General features: G+C 44.7%; 1 protein-coding gene across 2 annotated transcripts in view; it reads right to left on the bottom strand.

Moving 5' to 3' along the window:
- Positions 1-2,302: 2,302 nt before the first annotated feature.
- LOC310844300 (broad substrate specificity ATP-binding cassette transporter ABCG2-like) overlaps positions 2,303-18,562 on the bottom strand; it is a 32,501-nt gene continuing 16,241 nt past the window's right edge. The window contains exons 8-16 of one of the 2 annotated variants that reach the window (XR_014564038.1): positions 16,264-16,392; positions 15,276-15,541; positions 13,273-13,355; positions 12,370-12,459; positions 7,682-7,806; positions 6,724-6,878; positions 4,634-6,177; positions 4,195-4,589; positions 2,303-2,992 (exon numbers count right to left, since the gene is read on the bottom strand). Coding sequence is in view for 1 of the 2 variants with exons in the window: in XM_083738345.1 (XP_083594471.1) it covers positions 2,845-2,992; positions 4,195-4,298; positions 6,088-6,177; positions 6,724-6,878; positions 7,682-7,806; positions 12,370-12,459; positions 13,273-13,355; positions 15,276-15,541; positions 16,264-16,392 (1,190 nt within the window). In the remaining variant the exon portion in view is untranslated. The remainder of the gene's footprint in view (positions 2,993-4,194; positions 4,590-4,633; positions 6,178-6,723; positions 6,879-7,681; positions 7,807-12,369; positions 12,460-13,272; positions 13,356-15,275; positions 15,542-16,263; positions 16,393-18,562) is intronic. The other variant, XM_083738345.1, reaches the window with a different exon arrangement.

Here is an 18,562-nt window from a genome sequence, read left to right on the forward strand (position 1 = left end):
AAGACCACCCCCAGAAACATCATACATACATCACAGATGGGGTGTAACCTAAGACCACCCCTCAGATGCATCACACCTACATCACAGAAAAGGCGGTCTAAAACAGAATTTTTAATATTGTTTTTCTCCTGTTGTTGTTTATCTCCTGTCTGGCAGGTTACTTGATTGGATTGCCTGGGGAGCCTGGCCATTCTTTTGTAGTGATAAATACTTAGTTCCTGGGCCATGTCACAGGCTCACATCCTATTCAAACACAGACATACCCTTAAGACAGGATTTGTGAAGGAAAAGACAATGGGGAGGCTTTTCTACTTTGACCTTGCAGAGAAAACATTTGCTCAATTTAGGAATCAAAATGGCTTCAGGTCGGTCTTCCTGTGCTGATCTATGTACGTGCCGTTATGAACATTGCCATATATCTAAGACCTCAAAATTCCTATCACAATACAGCCATTAAGAATTTCCATTGTTCTGGTGAATTATAGTGGGTACTAGCAGTGTCAGATTTACGTATAAGCTAAACAAGCTATAACTTAGGGCCCCATTCTCTTGGGCGGCGGGGGGGGGGGGGGAGGATTTAAAGGGAAAAAACCTGGATGTACATTTCCAAAATATAAGATAAAAAACAAATAAAATAAAACCTACATACAGCAACAGTGTTTTGTGTTGTGTAGGTAATGGGCCCTGCCTGCTAACCTGCTCCCTAAAATATCACTGGTTTGCTCATTTCTATACAGTATATAGGGTGCCTACATTCTGCATGTGCAAATGGCTTTAGATACCTATTAGGTCCATAAATTACCATATCGCATATATTCAGCACACAAAACAGTGACAATTTGTTGTTGACAAAGGACAGCTGGACATATAAAGGGCCCCATTACCTTCAGTAGTTTAGAACCTCAAGTTTAGGGCCTCTGAGACAATATAGTCCCCAATTTATTCACTGAATGATGCATTTCTTTTTTTAAAATAAAGTTTTATTTTTCACAATACAGTAAAAATAAAAAACTAATCTAAATAAGGAATAATTAAAGGAGAGAGTGAAAGAAAGAAAGAAAGAAAGAAAGAAAGAAAGAAAGAAAGAAAGAAAGAGAAAATAACTTCAGTGGTACCTTGGTTCTCAAACTTAATTCGTTACAGAAGTCCATTCCAAAACCAAAGCATTCCAAAACCAAGACACGCTTTCCCATAGAAAATAATGCAAAATGGATTAATCTGTTCTAGACTTTTAAAAACAACCCCTAAAACAGCCATTTAACATTAATTTTACTATCTAACGAGACCATTGATCCATAAAATGAAAGCAATAAACAATGTACTGCAGTCCCACAATCAATCAATCAATCAATCCATCAATCAGTAGCTGAACTGGGTTCCACACAGTCACAAAAACAAAACGAAAAAGCTGCAAAAACACAAAATAAATAGCAAAAACAGACAGACCTCAGCGTCACACTCAAATCGGAAGCGCAACATTCAAAACGGAGCATGTTCAGCTTCCAATAAAAGTTCGCAAACCTGGACACTTACTTCTGGGTTTGCAGCGTTCTGGTTCCAAGTTGTTCAAGTACCAAGGCATTTGAGAACCAAGGTACCACTGTGGAAGAATCCTCTCTCAACGATATATCCTAACTTTTATCCCATACGGAGAATGTGCCTAGCACACAGTGTCTTTCACCTACTGCTCAACATCTTCACCTGCCTCCATTCTTGCCAAAATACAGTAAGTGAGAATATTAGAGAGAGAGAGAGAGAGAGAGAGAGAATATTAAAGGAAATAATCATAGAATAAAAAGAAAAAGGGATAGCTTCCAGTTATCCACCTGCCAGGTGGACATACAATAATTTTTGAACGATAAGTTTATTTAGGGGGAATTCAGCACAGCGCTAAGGAGATCATTCTGTCAGCATAAGTACTGGTATTCGAACGATAAGTTTCTTTAGGTGGAATTCAGCACAGCGCTAAGGAGATCATTCTGTCAGCATAAGTATTTCTGCTGGCCTGATGGAACAGTCTTCCCTCTGCTCCGTCTGTGTTCTGTTCGGGGCGGAGGGGGGGGGTGTTTCCTCCTGACCCTCCAAAGCAGATTGATGGGGTGCCTGAGGGGAGCGAGGAAGCCCCATTGCAATAGAAGGAGTCTTCCCACGAGCAGAACAGGGTGCTTGAATCTTGTCCTTCACCTTTTGGGAAGTCACTTCCCACAGCGCTCCTGAGGAAGGCAGCTTACACTTGAAAAACACTAGGACTTTCAACTGGGAGTGCTTTCTCAAATAAAAACAAACTTTTTCTTAAGCACCGTTTTAGGTTCACCTCCTTTATTGATTTCCCCTTGCCCTCTGTTTTCTTTAGATTTAACTGCTGCTACCCTTTTTACCCAGGTGGAATCTAGACAAATATTTTTAAAATGCTGTGAAAATGCTTTAAAAAACCCTCACATTTTGAAAAATATACAGATTTTGCCATAGCTCATGATCGCCATCTAGTGTCACCTTTGCATAATGCACTTTACCACACACTTAAAACGTTTTCATTGCAGCTGAGTCCCCAGACTCAGTTTACAAAGTGCTCCCCCTTCCCCAAAGAAAACTAATTACAGATCTAAACAAATTTCCTGAGAAATATACAAGGCTAATCGCAACGTCAAAGTGAATGACAGAATTCTGTATAAAAAAATGAATGAGTTAAAACAAATTGCTTCCTTTACAAAAAAGATTAAATATCAGCAATGTAAAAAAATGTGGTTGGTGCAGTATGGTCCTCCCAGTTAATTGGAACAATGACTTTTTCCGGTTGGACCCAGGAAGACTTAAATGTCCGTCTTGTAGGTCATCTTTTCTGCATTAGGTGAACTTCTTCATGAACCGCAGTTTGGCATATGCTATCAGGAGGAAGATGACTGTCATACAGCTAAGAGCCACAATGTTCTCCCACATTGCCCAGTTGGTAGGCTCTGTTCCCTGTCCACAGAGGTATTGTTCGCCATAGCACCTGTCAAAAAGGATAGTACAAACATTCAGAATGTTATTCATTAACTGAAGCAATGCTGCAGCGCTAGAAAGATAACCCTTTCACTATTCCCAAGCACGGAAAACAAATGCTTGCTGATCCAAGGCTACCAAGGTTGGCCATTGTGAATACACACAATTTCCCCCAAAGGCCAACTCTTGCTGCATTCTTCATTTCATTTTTACTGGGTATTTTCCTACCCCTTTATGCAGCTCTGACAATGCCCTCTGCAAATAATTTGTGGGAAATGAGCACCGGGAGAAGAGTTAGACCCTTTTCCCTTGAATTCATAGAAACATAGTGTTATGTGTTAAGATTAGCTGCAGTTCTGTATTGTTATGTATTAAGATTAACTGCTTCTGGCGAACCAGAGCAGCGCACAGAAACGCCATTTACCTTCCCACCAGAGTGGTATCTATTTATCTACTTGCACTCTGACGTGCTTTCAAACTGCTAGGTTGGCAGGAGCTGGGACCGAACAATGGGAGCCCACTCCGTCCGGGGATTCGAACTGCCGACCTTCTGATCGGCAAGCCCTAGCCTCTGTGGTTTAGACCATAGCGCCACCCGCAGGTTGAATGTTGAGGAGCTTTCTGTAGCCAAAATGTAGTAATCGACACACAAGGATGTGGTTTAGGGGAACTGAGATATTTTTTACAAGCACACAATGGCTTTAGGAGGGAAATTCTTGAGTGGGGCACAGTCCAGGTGGTAGGTATGGATGGGTATTTCCCAGAAACCCAGGGCTTTTGACTCAAACAGATGGCAACCTCCATCTTCCAAGGGGTTTAACTGATCCATTAATCCTATGAGTTTTAAACAATTTAATGTCTTCTCAAAAATAAGTCCAGTTCAACACAATAGATCTTACTCCCTGGCAAGTGATATAGGGCTGCAGCCTTAATCAAGTACTATTTCTTTAAATCAGCAGGAAGTCTTTATCAATACTCTTTGTGAGTTTGGTTTCTGGGTTCTTTATATGGGACCTTGATGAGAGGGACTGTTCTTCCATTACTGGAAATAAATGACTAGTTTTCAATAGAATTGTGAAGAACGCACCATGACATGCATATGATATGATTTAGGAAGAGTTTATCTTAGGTAGCAACCTCAAACTGATGAGGATAGTAATTCTTCTGGAAGAGAATGTATGCGCTCCACCCACCTCCAGCTGGGATACTCACATTTCTCTGGTCTGAGGAGAATTTGGGGGACAGCTTTGCAATGGAAAGGATTCTGTGGCGTTTGCACAGAAACGCAGGTCTCTAAACTCGTTGACTTCAAGGGCCTGTGTAGGAAGCCAGAGAGCAAAATAGAGCCGCAATAATACCAAAAATAGAATCTCCAAACCAGCCTGTTGTATCAACTGAATATTTGCTGATTTTAATACAGCTATGGTCAATCTGTGCAACTTTGTCTTTTTTAAAAAAAATATTTTTTATTGATTTTAACATATAAATTATAAAATGTACCACAAAACTTATCACTAATACAATCTTTTTAGACTTCCATCAGCACCTCTGATGATCCACCATTTTAACCACTTCTTATGCATTTCTTAACTTTATATTGCCTTTACCTCACTTAACAAATCATCCTCCCCCTTCTCCATTTTTGCAATACTCCCAATAATACTCCTCACAAAACTTCTTGCAAACCTACAAACACCGTCTGATCTTCACAAATACTTTTCAAATAGTTCGTAAATTTACTCCAGTCATCCGTGAATTTCTGGTCCCTCCGGTTTCAAATCCTTCCTGTTAGTTTATCTAGTTCTGCATAGTCCATTAACTTCATAATCTGTGCAACTTTGTCAACAGCAAATATGCCTACAAAAGAGTTTCATGACTTCACCAGCTTACAAGTATCAATATTTTATTTATTGTTCCTGTTGCTCCATTGGAAACAGCTTTAAAAACAGCCGTGTCCTTATTTTGTGGAAAAAAACCATGCTTTTAATCAAGGGCCGTAACAATCACGATTCCCTTCTGAAAATCCTGCTTAAGAAGGAGTGGCTTTCTCAACAACTGTTTATATTTAAGTGCACCTGATATTTAACTTGAGGCTCATCTGATGCATAGAAGCTGCCCAATGTAGCCATGCATCCCTAGAGTCTAAGGCATTTCTCCCAGTGTGATGGCCTGGGATTCGGATTTGGATGCTGAACCTGAGGAATCTCAGCCTGCACAGGATTCCCCGCCTCCAGAACCAACTGAGCCGGGGCTGGGGCATGAGCCTGAAGGGTCCTCACCTGTGCTGGATCCTCAGGTGCAGGCACCAGCTGAGTCTGCTCTGGCTCCAGAGGTCATGGAGGACCCATTGCCTGCAGGTGATCCACTCTCAGCCCCATCAGGGGAAGGTGAGGTTGCCTCTGGGTCCGGTAACCCTCCAGCTTCTCCTGAGCTGCAGAGGCTCAGGGCAGAGAGGCGGAGGGAACTAAATTCCCGCAGGAGAAGTGCTCGCCTCCAGGCCAGGAGAGGCGAGTCACCTGAGGATCGGGGCCGCCCTGTGCCTCAGGGCAGATAAAAGCCAGCCAACCTCAGTCTCAAGTTGCAGGAGCAACTTCGTTGGTTGTCAGTTCCTGCCTGAACCCTGTCCTGCTATCCTGCCGGAGCTCCTGACCTCACCCAACTACCTGCCCTGCATCCAGCTTCAACTTTTACAGACTGCCTCCATACTGCACCTTCGACCTCGGACTGGACTCGGACCTCGCCTCTCGGTTAGCCCATGGGACCAGCACACCCAGCCAGCCTTCAGCCAGCCTGCCCAAGATGGATCCCAGTCTTTCTTCTTCCTTCTTCTTCCCTGAACGCCCTGCTAAAAACTCTCTCTTCCTGTCACTTAAAACACATACCCCATCACCTTGCCAACATCTGTCTCCCCAGCAACCCCTTTTGTCATGTTAACAGAAGACAAGCCAGGCTGGTTTGTATAAGCCAGCCTAAGGATTCCTTGTCTGGCGCAGTTCTACAGCTTGTACTTCCATCAATATCCCAACCAATCAAAATCTTACCATTTATTAATTTCTAGGGTTTAGAGGGGTCCTCCCCAATCTATGTTAACTGCAGCATACTCACCGTGAGGCCGTATCTGGGAATGCTGAAGTATTTCAGCCAGTTAAGCCAACCCATGACGGTGGGAAGGTTCACCAGTAAGCCAGAAAATATCTGGAATGTGGAGAGAGAGAAACGGTACGAATAAATTCACATTTTAAAGAATTAGGCCCCGAGGCAACTACCCATCGTAACACCTCCGCCCATTCGGCAACAACTCCTTTTATCGCATGAACTGCCTCGGGATTGCGGGAGGTCAGGATTTGGGATTGAACTTTCCAAAATATGGAACTGCAGAAAAGGCAGCCATGGTTGTAGTAGAGCTGATCTAATTGGAGCAAGAGGTCACCAACTCCAGGAACACACTCTGGCGCTGTTCCCGGACTAGGTCTCTGCGTGTTTGTGGTCAGGATATAAGATAAGGCACAGACGTGTCTTCCCTGTTCTACTGGTACAGTCAAGGCCATCTTTGCCGTCACAAACTGATAAAGGAGAGGGCTCTGAGCACTTGTTTATACAGCTGGGTTTTGGCTCAAGAGCTCAAGTTAAAGCATTTTAGCTAAGGAAAAATAGGGATTTTGGTGCAGTTTCAAACTGCCTGCACAGTCAGTTTTGGGTTTGGGAAACCCATTCCTTCAGTGTGACACATGCAAGACTCACCAGCATGAAGACAAAGCAGATGGTGATAAGTAAGTTGGCAATAGCTACTACGTCCATCCCTGCAGAGATTGCGAGGGCCATTGAGGTTGATGTGTAGCACAACAGCACAAGAGTCAGCATGAAGAAGAAGAATCGGCCTGCATCAGCCTGGTAGCCTGAAAACAGGAAGAAGATAGGTGCAATGAACAATCAAATCACAAAGTAGAAGACTGGAAAGGACATTTCTAAAAACAAACAAACCCAGAAGCTTTCATTTTGGGAATTATAGGGACAGAACTACCCAAACTGTACAGAAACTTATTAATGTATGCTACTACAGTGGCCAGTGGGATGTGGTTGGCGCTGTGGGTTAAACCACAGAGCCTAGGACTTGCCGATCAGAAGGTTGGTGGTTTGAATCCCAGTGACAGGGTGAGTACCTGTTGCTCGGTCCCTGCTCCTGCCAACCTAGCAGTTCGAAAGCACCTCAAAGTGCAAGTAGATAAATAGGTACTGCTCCGGCGGGAAAGTAAACAGCGTTTCCATGCGCTGCTCTGGTTTTGCCAGAAGCTCCCTCGGCCAATAAAGCGAGATGAGCACTGCAACCCCAGAGTTGGCCACGACTGGACCTGGGACCTGGGAAGGACCTGGGTCAGGGGTCCCTTTACCTTTTTTATTACAGCGGCAAGAATGTTACTTGCCCCAAAATGGAAAGAAGTAGTCCCAGCAAAAAAAGAATGAATATGAAAACTGATGGAATATGGGGAAATGGTGGAAGTTACCGGAAAAATAAGAAATCAAGATAACAAACTTTTTATAAAAGAATGGAAATGGTTAATAGCGCAGGCCAGAGGCATGGCTACACAGAGATATTTTCCTCTGCTGAGGCCTCTGTGCATATGAAGAGTCCCACCAAGGAAGGATGAGGTTGACCTGTTCGTTGGTATGACAGCGTACAAAAATACAGATTATTATTTACCAATCATCCAGTAGCTTATACATGAAAATATGATTGCAGGCATGGTCCTCATGGGTAGCAGGTCTCCAAGCATCAGGGCAAGGAAATATGCAGAGACTCTGTAATAACCGCTGGTATACTGGTGGCTGTGAGGGCAGGAAAGAACATGGCTTACTGGAAAGGTACGCACACGATAAGAGAAATTTAAGGACTTGTTTTTTAGGAAAATATTTTGGCCACCTCATGAGAAGAGAAGACTCCCTGGAAAGTCCCTGCTGTTGGGAAAGATTGAGGGCACAAGGAGAAGGGGAAGACAGAGGACAAGATGGTTGGACAGTGTTCTCGAAGCTACCAACATGAGTTTGACCAAACTGTGGGAGGCAGTGGAAGACAGGAGTGCCTGGCGTGCTCTGGTCCATGGGGTCACGAAGAGCCGGACACGACTAAACGACTAAACAACAACAACAACAACAATGCTTGGCAGTACAGACTTGTGGGGAACAACTCCCCTGCGACTAAACGACTAAACAACAGCAAAATTAGGAGAAGAGAAAGGAACCATTTCATAGGATCATAGAAGTTGGAACGGAGTTCCAACAGAGTTGGATCATTGAGTCCAACCGAGAGTCATTTAGTCCAACTGCCTGCACTGCGGGAATCTCAACTAAAGATGGATGTCCAACATCTACTTAAAAACCTCCAATGAAGGGAGTCTGTTCCACTGTCGAAATTTTATCAGATTCAGAGTTTCACATCTACCACTGATGCTCTGTCTTGCTTAATGAAATATATCTCCGGCTCACTTCTAACAAATAAACGATTCTCTTCTCTTCAGCTGGAGTTGCAATCCCTCTAGCAATATTGATTACAAAATGCTCATGTTTATAAATACACGGATGGGACTCAATCACATCTAAGTTTTCATTCCTGACATGGAGCTCAAGGAGACATTCTCAGCATTCCCAAGCAATCTCCCTCATGGAAACATCACCACTAGACCTGCTCAGCTTTGGTACGTTTGCGTTCTGATCCTCCAGACAGTTTTCTCAAACTCACGCTAGTGTTGAAATACTGCCCAGAGCTACAGAAATTCCATTTTCATGAGCTAATGGGATTTGCTTCCAAGAAGTCAAGGGCCAATTATCACATCAGGCTTTACCAGACTCGGCTCGGCTCTTTGATGGATTTCCATGCTTTATCAGTGAAGGGTATTCTACTTGCACTGTTCTCACACTACAGTGGTCCACATGGGATGTGAACTGACAGTATGTAGTTAACATACTGAGAACTGTTCACTGCTCCCATATGTTTCCAGCTGCAATACAGTGGTACTTTGGTTGTTGGCTCCTGAACAAATCGGTTCCTGAACGCCACAAACCCAAAAGTGAGTGTTCCGGTTTGCGAACGTTTTTTTGGAAGCCGAACGTCTGACGCGGCTTCTGATCGAGTGCAGAAAGCTCTTGCAGCCAATCGGAAGCCGCGTCTTGGTTTTCGAACTGTTCTGGGAGTCGAACAACTCCTGGAATGGGTTAAGTTTGACAACCAAGGTACCACTGTACAGTGGTACCTCGGGTTACAGACGCTTCAGGTTACAGACTCCGCTAACCCAAAAATAGCACCTCGGGTTAAGAACTTTACTTCAGGATGAGAACAGAAATCTCGTGGCGGCAGCACAGTGGCAGCAGGAGGCCCCATTAGCTAAAGTGGTACCTCAGGTTAAGAACAGTTTCAGGTTAAGAATGAATCTCCGGAACGAATTAAGTTCTTAACCCGAGGTATCACTGTACTGTACTCCCAAAAGGTTGTTTTTTTTACACCCCCCCTTTTTAAATAAAAAATTTGTCATGCCTGCTTATAAACTTATAAACCACACCCATTTTTATATGCAATTCCTGGAGGATTGGCCATGGGTGAGTGCAGCCCTCAGCCCAAATGAGGTTAGCCACCCCTGTGCTTTGAAACTTCCTACTAACTCATAGAATCATAGAGTTGGGAGGAAATGAAAGAAGGAACGAATGAACCTTTATTTGCTTCAGCCATCGGCCATAGCAATAAAACAACAATACGATATATAAAGAATAGAAATTATAAAGTCAATTATACACTTTAGGGTCCTGAATCAACAGTCAAATAGTGGACCTTATTCTGATTGCCCCAGCTAAAAAACCTTGCAACCTTTGCTGTCACCCGCTCATCTTGATCTGCCAAGAGAAAGGACGCTGTGGCAGTGGTTGGGCGACCCGGAATGGAAAATAAAAGAAGGGTGATACTCTCATTCCTCAAGTCTTTATAAAGAGTGCAAGCCAGAAGGGAATGCGCCACCGATTCGGTGCTGCCATCTCCACAGGGACATAAGTGTTTTTCGTGTGGAATCTGTTGGAGTTGTCCCTCAAGTACAGCCGAGAGCAATACGGAGTGGCTGGGGAAGCCCAGCCAGATGGGCGGGTTTAAATAATAAAGTATTATTATTATTATATTATTATTACATTCAATCTTGTGAGAGTAAAAGAGAGTTGAAAGGGACCCTGAGGGTTATCTCATTCAAGCCCCTGCAAAGTCAGGCACCTCAACATAAAGCATTAGATGTCAGGGAAAGGGGTGAATCATCAGTTTTATTGAATACCACGGCGAATTGTCACTTCCGTTGCTACCCCCAACCGCAGCCTTATTTCCTGTCCTGGTGTTTCCTGAGTCTCAGACAAAATGAGAGTACAGTCATACCTCGTACAGCATGCATCTATCTTTGCTTCTAAACCTCCAAGGAAGGAGAGTTCACAACCTCCCAAGGGGGAGAGACCGTTCCACTGTTGAACAACTCTTATTGCCAGGAAGTTCTTCCTGATGTTTAGTTGGGATCTCCTTTCTTGTAACTTGAAGCCATGGGTTCTGGTCCCACTCTCCAGGGCAGAAGAAAACCAGCTTGTTCCCTCCTCCATGTGACAGCCCTTCAGATACTTGAAGATGTCTATCATATCTCCGCTCAGTCTCCTTCACCCTCATCTTCTCCCCTGCCCTCCAAGGCTGCCATCTCTAGGGGGCCCTGGGTGCTTGAGCACCTACCAAATTTTTTGGGTGGGTGCCCTGCACCCACACTGCATAGTCCCCAACGCAACTTCTGGTGCCTCGTGAAACACCAGACGTCACATCCGAGGCACACAGCAGAGCGGAAATACAGGGCAAACGACATGCTGTATTGAATGAATACAGAGTGTAGTACAGTGGTACCACGGGTTAAGTACTTAATTCGTTCCAGAGGTCCGTTCTTAACCTGAGGCTGTTCTTAACCTGAGGTACCACTTTAGCTAATGGGGCCTCCTGCTGCCACTGCTCGATTTCTGTTCTCATCCTGAAGCAAAGTTCTTAACCTGAAGCACTATTTCTGGGTTAGTGGAGTCTGTAACCTGAAGCGTATGTAACCTGAAGCGTATGTAACCCGAGGTACCACTGTACAGTCATACCTTGGTTTACAGCTGCTTCAGGTTGCGTTTTTTTGGGTTATGCACCCGCCGAAACCTGGAAGTGCTGGAATGGGTTACTTCTGGGTTTCGGAAGCGCCGAATCGCAACCCACATGTGCGCAGATGTGCTGCTGCGGGTTGTGGACGCTGCGGGTTGCAAACGTGCATCCCGCACAGATCATGTTCGCAACCCGAGCGTCGACTGTACCCCTAAACAGTTTTTAAAGAAAAAAAGCACTGGGAAGGACCACACTCTGAAGGCATGCAGCCCACAAATTTACCACCTCATTGCAAACTAGGCCCAGGGCAGGGGTCAGCAACCCAAGGCCCATGGGCCACAAGTGGCCCGTGGGGGTCGTTTAACTGGCCCATGGACCCCCGCCTCCCACTTGGCCGGCTCCCGTGTGTCGTGCTAAACCGGCACGGAGCAGAGTGGGGACCGCCTTCCGCGACGCTGGCGGGCTTCCCATTGGCTGCAGGAAGCTCCTGCAGCCAATGGGAAGCTGCACACGCCTCCTCCGTGCTGGATGGAGCGCCAGAAATAGCGTTTGCGCACGCACACACACACTACTGCCCACAGAGGCGTCTGCGAGACCATGAACTGCCCCAAGCCACAAAAACTTTGCCGACTCCTGGCCTAGGGTTTTGCATTATCCCAGACGCTAGAAATAAAAAAAGGAACTTATTTCAAGGAAATGGAATAGCTCAGTTGGTTAGAGCACGGTGCTGATAGTGCGAAAGCTGCAGGTTCAATCCCCGTATGGGACAGCTGGATTCAGGGGGGTCAGACTAGAAGATCACCAGGGTCCCTTCCAACGTTACAATTCTATCAAATCTAGGCTTCCAGGTGTCACAAGAAAGCTGCAGAGATAGTAGGCACCCCGGAAATGATCTCTTTCAGCTTCTGCCTTCTGGAAGAAGGTACAGGTTTATAAAGACTAGGACTAGCTGTCTGAGAAACAGTTTTTATCCAAATGCGATTTTGGTTTTAAACGCAGTTTAAGGTAGTCTTTGTGGGAGTATATTGTATTTAATTATTGGGTATCAGAGTTTTTAGGGGGCTAACCAGGGTGGGATAGCAGGCTTGTTGGTTTTGGAATGTCTGATGTAGATTTTTTTCAATTTCGTTGTTCTGTATGGGACAATGACAATAAAGATTATTGTATCGTATCAACCGGCCCCTCTTTTCCACTAACAAATCCATCTGCCCTTCCCTGCCTCCTCTTTTCCTTAGAGGAGGTTTGATACTTACACAAACAACTTCTTATCCCTGATAAACAGCTCGATTGCCGACACACTGGAGAAGCACTGGTTTGTGGTTACGAAAAACAAAGATCCAACTCTGAAAGAAGCAACCAAAAGTAAGGCAACTACTTTGATTAACTGCTTCAGAAGTTTTCTGTAGAATCATTGAACCCTGTCTATGGTGGGAACACATATTGTTTCTTATGCAGGCAAGATACCATGGTTTTCTGCTGTTAAACTGAGATGGATCTTGACCTTAGAGTAGGGTACGTTAAAGCATTTTTCAAGAACTTCTCATAGGTCATATGGCTGTGTTTGTTTCAACTCCAAAAATTAAAAAAAGGAAATTAATTTTGCAAACCATTAGCCGGGAGGGAGGGAACAACTTGCCTCTCTCCCGGCTAAAGGTTTACAAAATTAATTTTTGCATCTTTGTATTTTACTTCCTTTCCTATTCTTGTTATGCCATTACCTAAAATGGCTCAGTTGAGCCAAAGTGATTATATATGAGCCAATTATATATGAGCCAATTATATATGAGCCAATTACCATATTTTTCATTCTATAAGGCGCACCAGACCACAAGACGCACCTAGTTTTTGGAGAAGGAAAACAAGAAAAAAAATATTTTGAATCTCAGAAGCCAGAACAGCAAGAGGTATCGCTGCGCAATGAAAGCAGCAATCCCTCTTGCTGTTCTGGCTTCTGTGATAGCTGCGCAGCCTGCATTTACTCCATAAGACGCACACACATTTCCCCTTACTTTTTAGGAGGGAAAAAGTGAGTCTTACAGAGCAAAAAATACGGTATATATGAGCCAATGTGATTATATGTAAAACTAACAAAAGTTATTTAAAAAATAATAATGCCATCATGGAAAATAAACCTTGAGAAAAGCATCAGGGATTACCGGTTTTGAATGCCGCTTTGATCAAGTTTTACACCAAAGAAAATGGCCCCCACGATCAGTGCCAGGACAACTGTCACAAGGACCTGGAATGTGGGAAAGGAAAAAGAAAGAGATTAATTCTGCACCCGCTCACTGGCACAGCAACAGAATGCAATGGTCAAAGGGTATCTGAGCATCCTGAACAAAACAAACAAGGAAGGCAAAGATATCCACAGGCTCGGAATTAGTTCAGGGTGCTTTCAGATAACAGGTTTACAGGGGCGAACAAAGGCGTCGTAACACTGGGGGCGAGGCGTTGCTATGTAGGGAGCATGTGTGGCGTCGCTACGTACGACGCATGTGCTGTATGTAGTGGCGCAGCACATGTGCTGTACATAGTGGTTTGCCACTGCTGGCGCTCTTGCGCTGTACGGACAGTGCTGGGATCCACTGCTTGCGGCTGCAGCTGCGAATGGAAGATATTCCATATGCGGCTGTGGTGGCGTGGTGGCTGCTTGCGCCGCCACGGCAGGGCGAGCCCCCGCGGGTTGCCTTCTTGTCACCCTCCAGACATGGCACCCAAGGCGCACCACGCCCCCTCCATCCCCCCACTGTTGCGACACCACTGCCTGCTTATTGAGCATGCATTTTGATTTGCTTGAAGGGAAATGAGATGTTGCTACATCAACACAAGCTAGGGTTGCCATGTTTCAAGAAGTGAAAATCTAGCACAAACAAATTTGTTGTCCTTTTGTAAAAGAAAATCCCCAAAATTGTTGGACTTGTCTAGAAAAACATCAAGGTTGTTGAGCTTTTTCTGGGAAAAATGTGAAAATCCAGAAAATCTCCCCCCCCCCCCCGCATGTCACTTCCGCCATATGGCAATCCTATCTCCCCTTTCCAGTGCATTTTGCCCATCACTTTCCTTGCTGCAAACAGTCCAGTCCTTTGAGGAAAGGGGTTAGTTGTGCAAGACCTCCCAACCTGCTATAATTTAGCCAGCTTTGCCAATACAGTGATCTTACACAGGTGTTACATTTTGGGGATTGTGCCAAAAGCCAAAATCGTGCACAATCAAGACATAATGGTGGATAGGATTGCCAAAGTCATTTTTTCTGGAACCCCGTCCCCGTTAAATATTTTTGTGATTTTCCCCCATGTGTGTACAGCTGAATGCGCACATGTCAAATGCGTATAAATTGTGGGCTTACTGAGTATGTTTGAATCCCACTCTAAAAACAGTTAAAACCAACCAGCTGAGTTAGAATATTTCTGTTTAAGGTCAGTTCAGTGCCACTGAAGCCATACCCTCCAATATTTCTCCAATGAAAATAAAGACATCTATTATTGTTATTATTGTTATTATTATTATTATCTGGCTGGCTTCCCCAGCCATTCTGAGCAGCTTCCAACATACAGTCATACCTCGGGGTTAAATGTACTTCAGGTTGAGCGTTTTCAAGGTACACTCCATGGTGACCCAGAAGTAATGGAGCGTGTTACTTCCGGGTTTCGCCACTCGCACATGCGCAGATGCTCAAAATGACATCACACGAATGCGCAGAAGTGGCAAAACACGACCCACGTACGTGCGGACGTGCAGTCGCGTGTTACGTTCTACTCTACAAAAAAACTTCTCTCTACAGGGCTGCCTTCAGATGTCTTCTAAAGGTTGTAGAGTTACTTATCTCCTTGGCTTGGGGGTCACATAACTCCATACCCTCCAATGAAAATAAGAACGTCCTACCATACCCTCGAACATTTCTCTGATGAAAACAGGGACGTCCTAAGGAAAAGCGGGACATTCCGGGATCAAATCAGAAACCAGGAGGGCTTCTGCAAATCTGGGACTGTCCCTGGAAAATAGGGACACTTGGAGGGACTGGGAAGCCAGGAGACCCCGGTGAAATTTATGGTTTTTAGATTAGGACCTCCAGCCACAAGCACCCTGCTATGACACGCTTCCGGATGCACCAGACGTTCTCACTTGAGGGTCCACAACAGCAGACGGTTCTGCTCCTTACTTGCGCCACAGAAGCTTGGGGGTTTCGGATGAGGTTTTTGAGGGAGCGCTGAGACACCCAGTAGAGCTGAGTGAGGAAGCCGTTTGCATAGGTCACTTGATTCATGTGCCTCGGCTTCTTCTGAGGGATTCCGTGGAGATTTTCGTATTTCTTCAGCTGCTCCATCATGCTCTCGTACTGGGAGGAGCTGAGGTATTTCTCGTGCAAGGAGTCCACCAGTGTCTTCTCCACACCTTCCTCTTCCATTCCATCTTCATTACAGGTTTCTGGGGGAAAACAAAAAAGGTACCCCACCCTCCATTTTTTTAAAGGTAAAGGTAAAGGGACCCCTGACCATTAGGTCCAGTTGCGGACGATTCTGGGGCTGCACACTCATCTCGCTCTATAGGCCAAGGGAGCCGGCATTTGTCTGCAGACAGCTTCCGGGTCATGTGGCTAGCATGACTAAGCCATTTCTGATGAACCAGAGCAGTGCACGGAAATGCCGTTTACCTCCCCGCCACAGTGGTATCTATTTATCTACTTGCACTTTGACGTGCTTTCGAACTGCTAGGTTGGCAGGAGCTGGGATTGAACAACAAGAGCTCACCCCATCGTGGAGATTCGAGCTGCCGACCTTCTGATCAGCAAGCCCTAGGCTCTGTGGTTTAGACCACAGCGCCACCTGCGTCTCCCTCGATTTTTAGGACTATATCATTGAATGCTTTTCAGAAATATAGTACAGCGGACCCTCTGCTTATGTTAGCCTTGGGTAACGTAAACCTCGGGTTGTGAAAGCAGCAAACTCAGAAGTATTTTTCTGGGTTTCACCTCCCGCACATGCACAGAAGTGCTGTATGCGCGCGCGCATGCACAGAAACGGTCCTCTGGTTGTGAATTCCTTGAGATGTGGCCGGACCTCCGGAACGGATCTCTTTCAGAACTGGAGGTACCACTGTACTAGATCCCCAGTGGTGATCAAGAACCTCCCCCGATGTCAGCTTCTTACCCACGTGCTCCTGATCGTCAGTCTTCTTCAGTTTCTGACCACATTTGCTTGCAGCTACAGCCGTGGAGTCGCCATTGATCACGTCCAGGAAGAAGTCAGCTGGGTTATTGAAAGGTTCACACTCATACCCTGTAAAGAGAGAAAGAGAGTAAGCGTTGGAGATGTAATGAGACTGAGGGTTCTTTCATATGTGGTGGACCTGTAAAAGGGTAAAAGAGTACAGTCGTACCTCGCAAGTTGAACGGAGTCTGTTCCGGAAGTCTGTTCGACTTCCAAAACGTTTGGAAACCAAAGTGTGGATTCTGATTGGGTGCAGGAAACTCCTGCAGCCAATCGGAAGCCGCAGAAGGCCCGTCAGACGTACGGCTTCCAAAAACAGTTCGCAAACGGGAACAGAGACTTCCGTGTTTGCGGCGATCGGGAGCCAAAACGTTCAAGAACTAAGCTGTTCGAAAACCAAGGTATGACTATATTGGGAAATAATTCATAATGAATGGGAAAAAATGGTTTTAAGTACTTTAAAATAGAATCAAACCAGAGTTCCTTTTGTTCGGAATAACTCAGATGGAAATTCCCAGGAGCTGGAAAAGGTTATTTATGTATGCCACTCTATGGGCTCATGTTTTGTTAGCCCCAAAATGGAAAATGAGCAAAGTCCCAACTAAGGAAGATTGGCAACTTAAATTGATGGAATATGCGCAGCTTGCGGACCTAACATATAGAATAAGAGAACAAGAACAACTTACGTTTAAAGGAAAATGTTTAGTGAATAGAGGGAGGAAAATTGTGTTCATTTGCTAATTATTTTATATGATTTATCCTGCATTTGTGATCATGGAATCATAGAATAATGGAGTTGGATGGGACCACAAGGATCATCTAGTCCATGGGTAGGCAAACTAAGGCCCGGGGGCTGGATCTGGCCCAATCGCCTTCTAAATCCGGCCCGCGGACGGTCTGGGAATCAGCGTGTTTTTATGAGAGTAGAATGTGTCCTTTTATTTAAAATGCGTCTCTGGGTTATTTGTCAGGCCTGCCTGGTGTTTTTCCATGAGTAGAAGGTGTGCTTTTATTTAAAATGCATCTCTGGGTTATTTGTGGGGCATAGGAATTTGTTCATTTTCTTCTTCTTCAAAATATAGTCTGCCCCCCTACAAGGTCTGAGGGACAGGGAAGGTTTGCTGACCCCTGATCTAGCCCAACCCTCTGTAATGCAGGAATCCTTCACCCAACATGGGATTCGAACCCAGGATCCTGAGATTAAGAGTCTCATGCTCTACCTATTATATTGTTATTTATTGTTGGTAAGCTGCTTTGAGATTCATTTGAAGGAAAAGCAGCAGTGAAAAACAAGAAGTCAATCAATCGATCAATCAATCAATCAATCAAGTAAGTTATGTCAAATAAAAACTTTTGTGGAAGTTGTACTTCCCCACTGCTAGCACCTACCGTATTTTTGCTCTATAAGACTCACCCTCCTAAAAAGTAAGGGAAAATGTCTGTGCGTCTTATGGAGCGAATGCAGGCTGCGCAGCTATCCCAGAAGCCAGAACAGCAAGAGGGATTGCTGCTTTCACTGTGCAGTGATCCCTCTTGCTGTTCTGGCTTCTAAGATTCAGAATATTTTTTTTCTTGTTTTCCTCCTCCAAAAACTAGGTGCGACTTGTGGTCTGGTGCATCTTATAGAGCGAAAAATACGGTATTTTACCTCAATGGGAGTGGTCTTTCCCCAACAACACAGGTGATGACGTGAGTCACCACAGCTGCGTTCCAGAGCACATTTATGTAACAAATGAGACTTCTAAGCAAATTGGTTTTAAACACAGGTATGAACGAGACTAACACCAAATGTTTCCCTTGTCACCTGCCCCGGAACCTTGGAGTAAACAACAGGTAATAAATTGTAGTTCTAATAATGAATGAATAAATAAAAACTGTTACTCAGAGCTGAGAAACAATGCCACAACTCTTAAGCCCCAGACTTGTATCCTGGAAACCCAACTTCTTTACTTAAGAATGGAATAGGGAGTTGTCTTCAAACCATATAAACCACACCTTAACACACAAGGGAGGCTCGATATCTAAGTGTGCTATGGAAGCTGGCGTGTGTGTGCCTCTTTTTCTATGATTATTTATCCTGTGATAGGAATTTTGAGGTCTTAGATATATGTTAAATGTTCATAAGTGTACCAACCAAGCACGTACATAGATCAGCACAGGAAGACCGACCTGAAACCATTTTTTATTCCCAAACTGACCAGATGTTTTCTATGCAAGGTCAAAGGAAAATGGAAAAGGC

Source organism: Podarcis gaigeae (genome assembly GCF_964106915.1).
Source record: "Podarcis gaigeae genome assembly, chromosome: 5".
Classification (NCBI taxonomy): Eukaryota; Metazoa; Chordata; class Lepidosauria; order Squamata; family Lacertidae; genus Podarcis; species Podarcis gaigeae.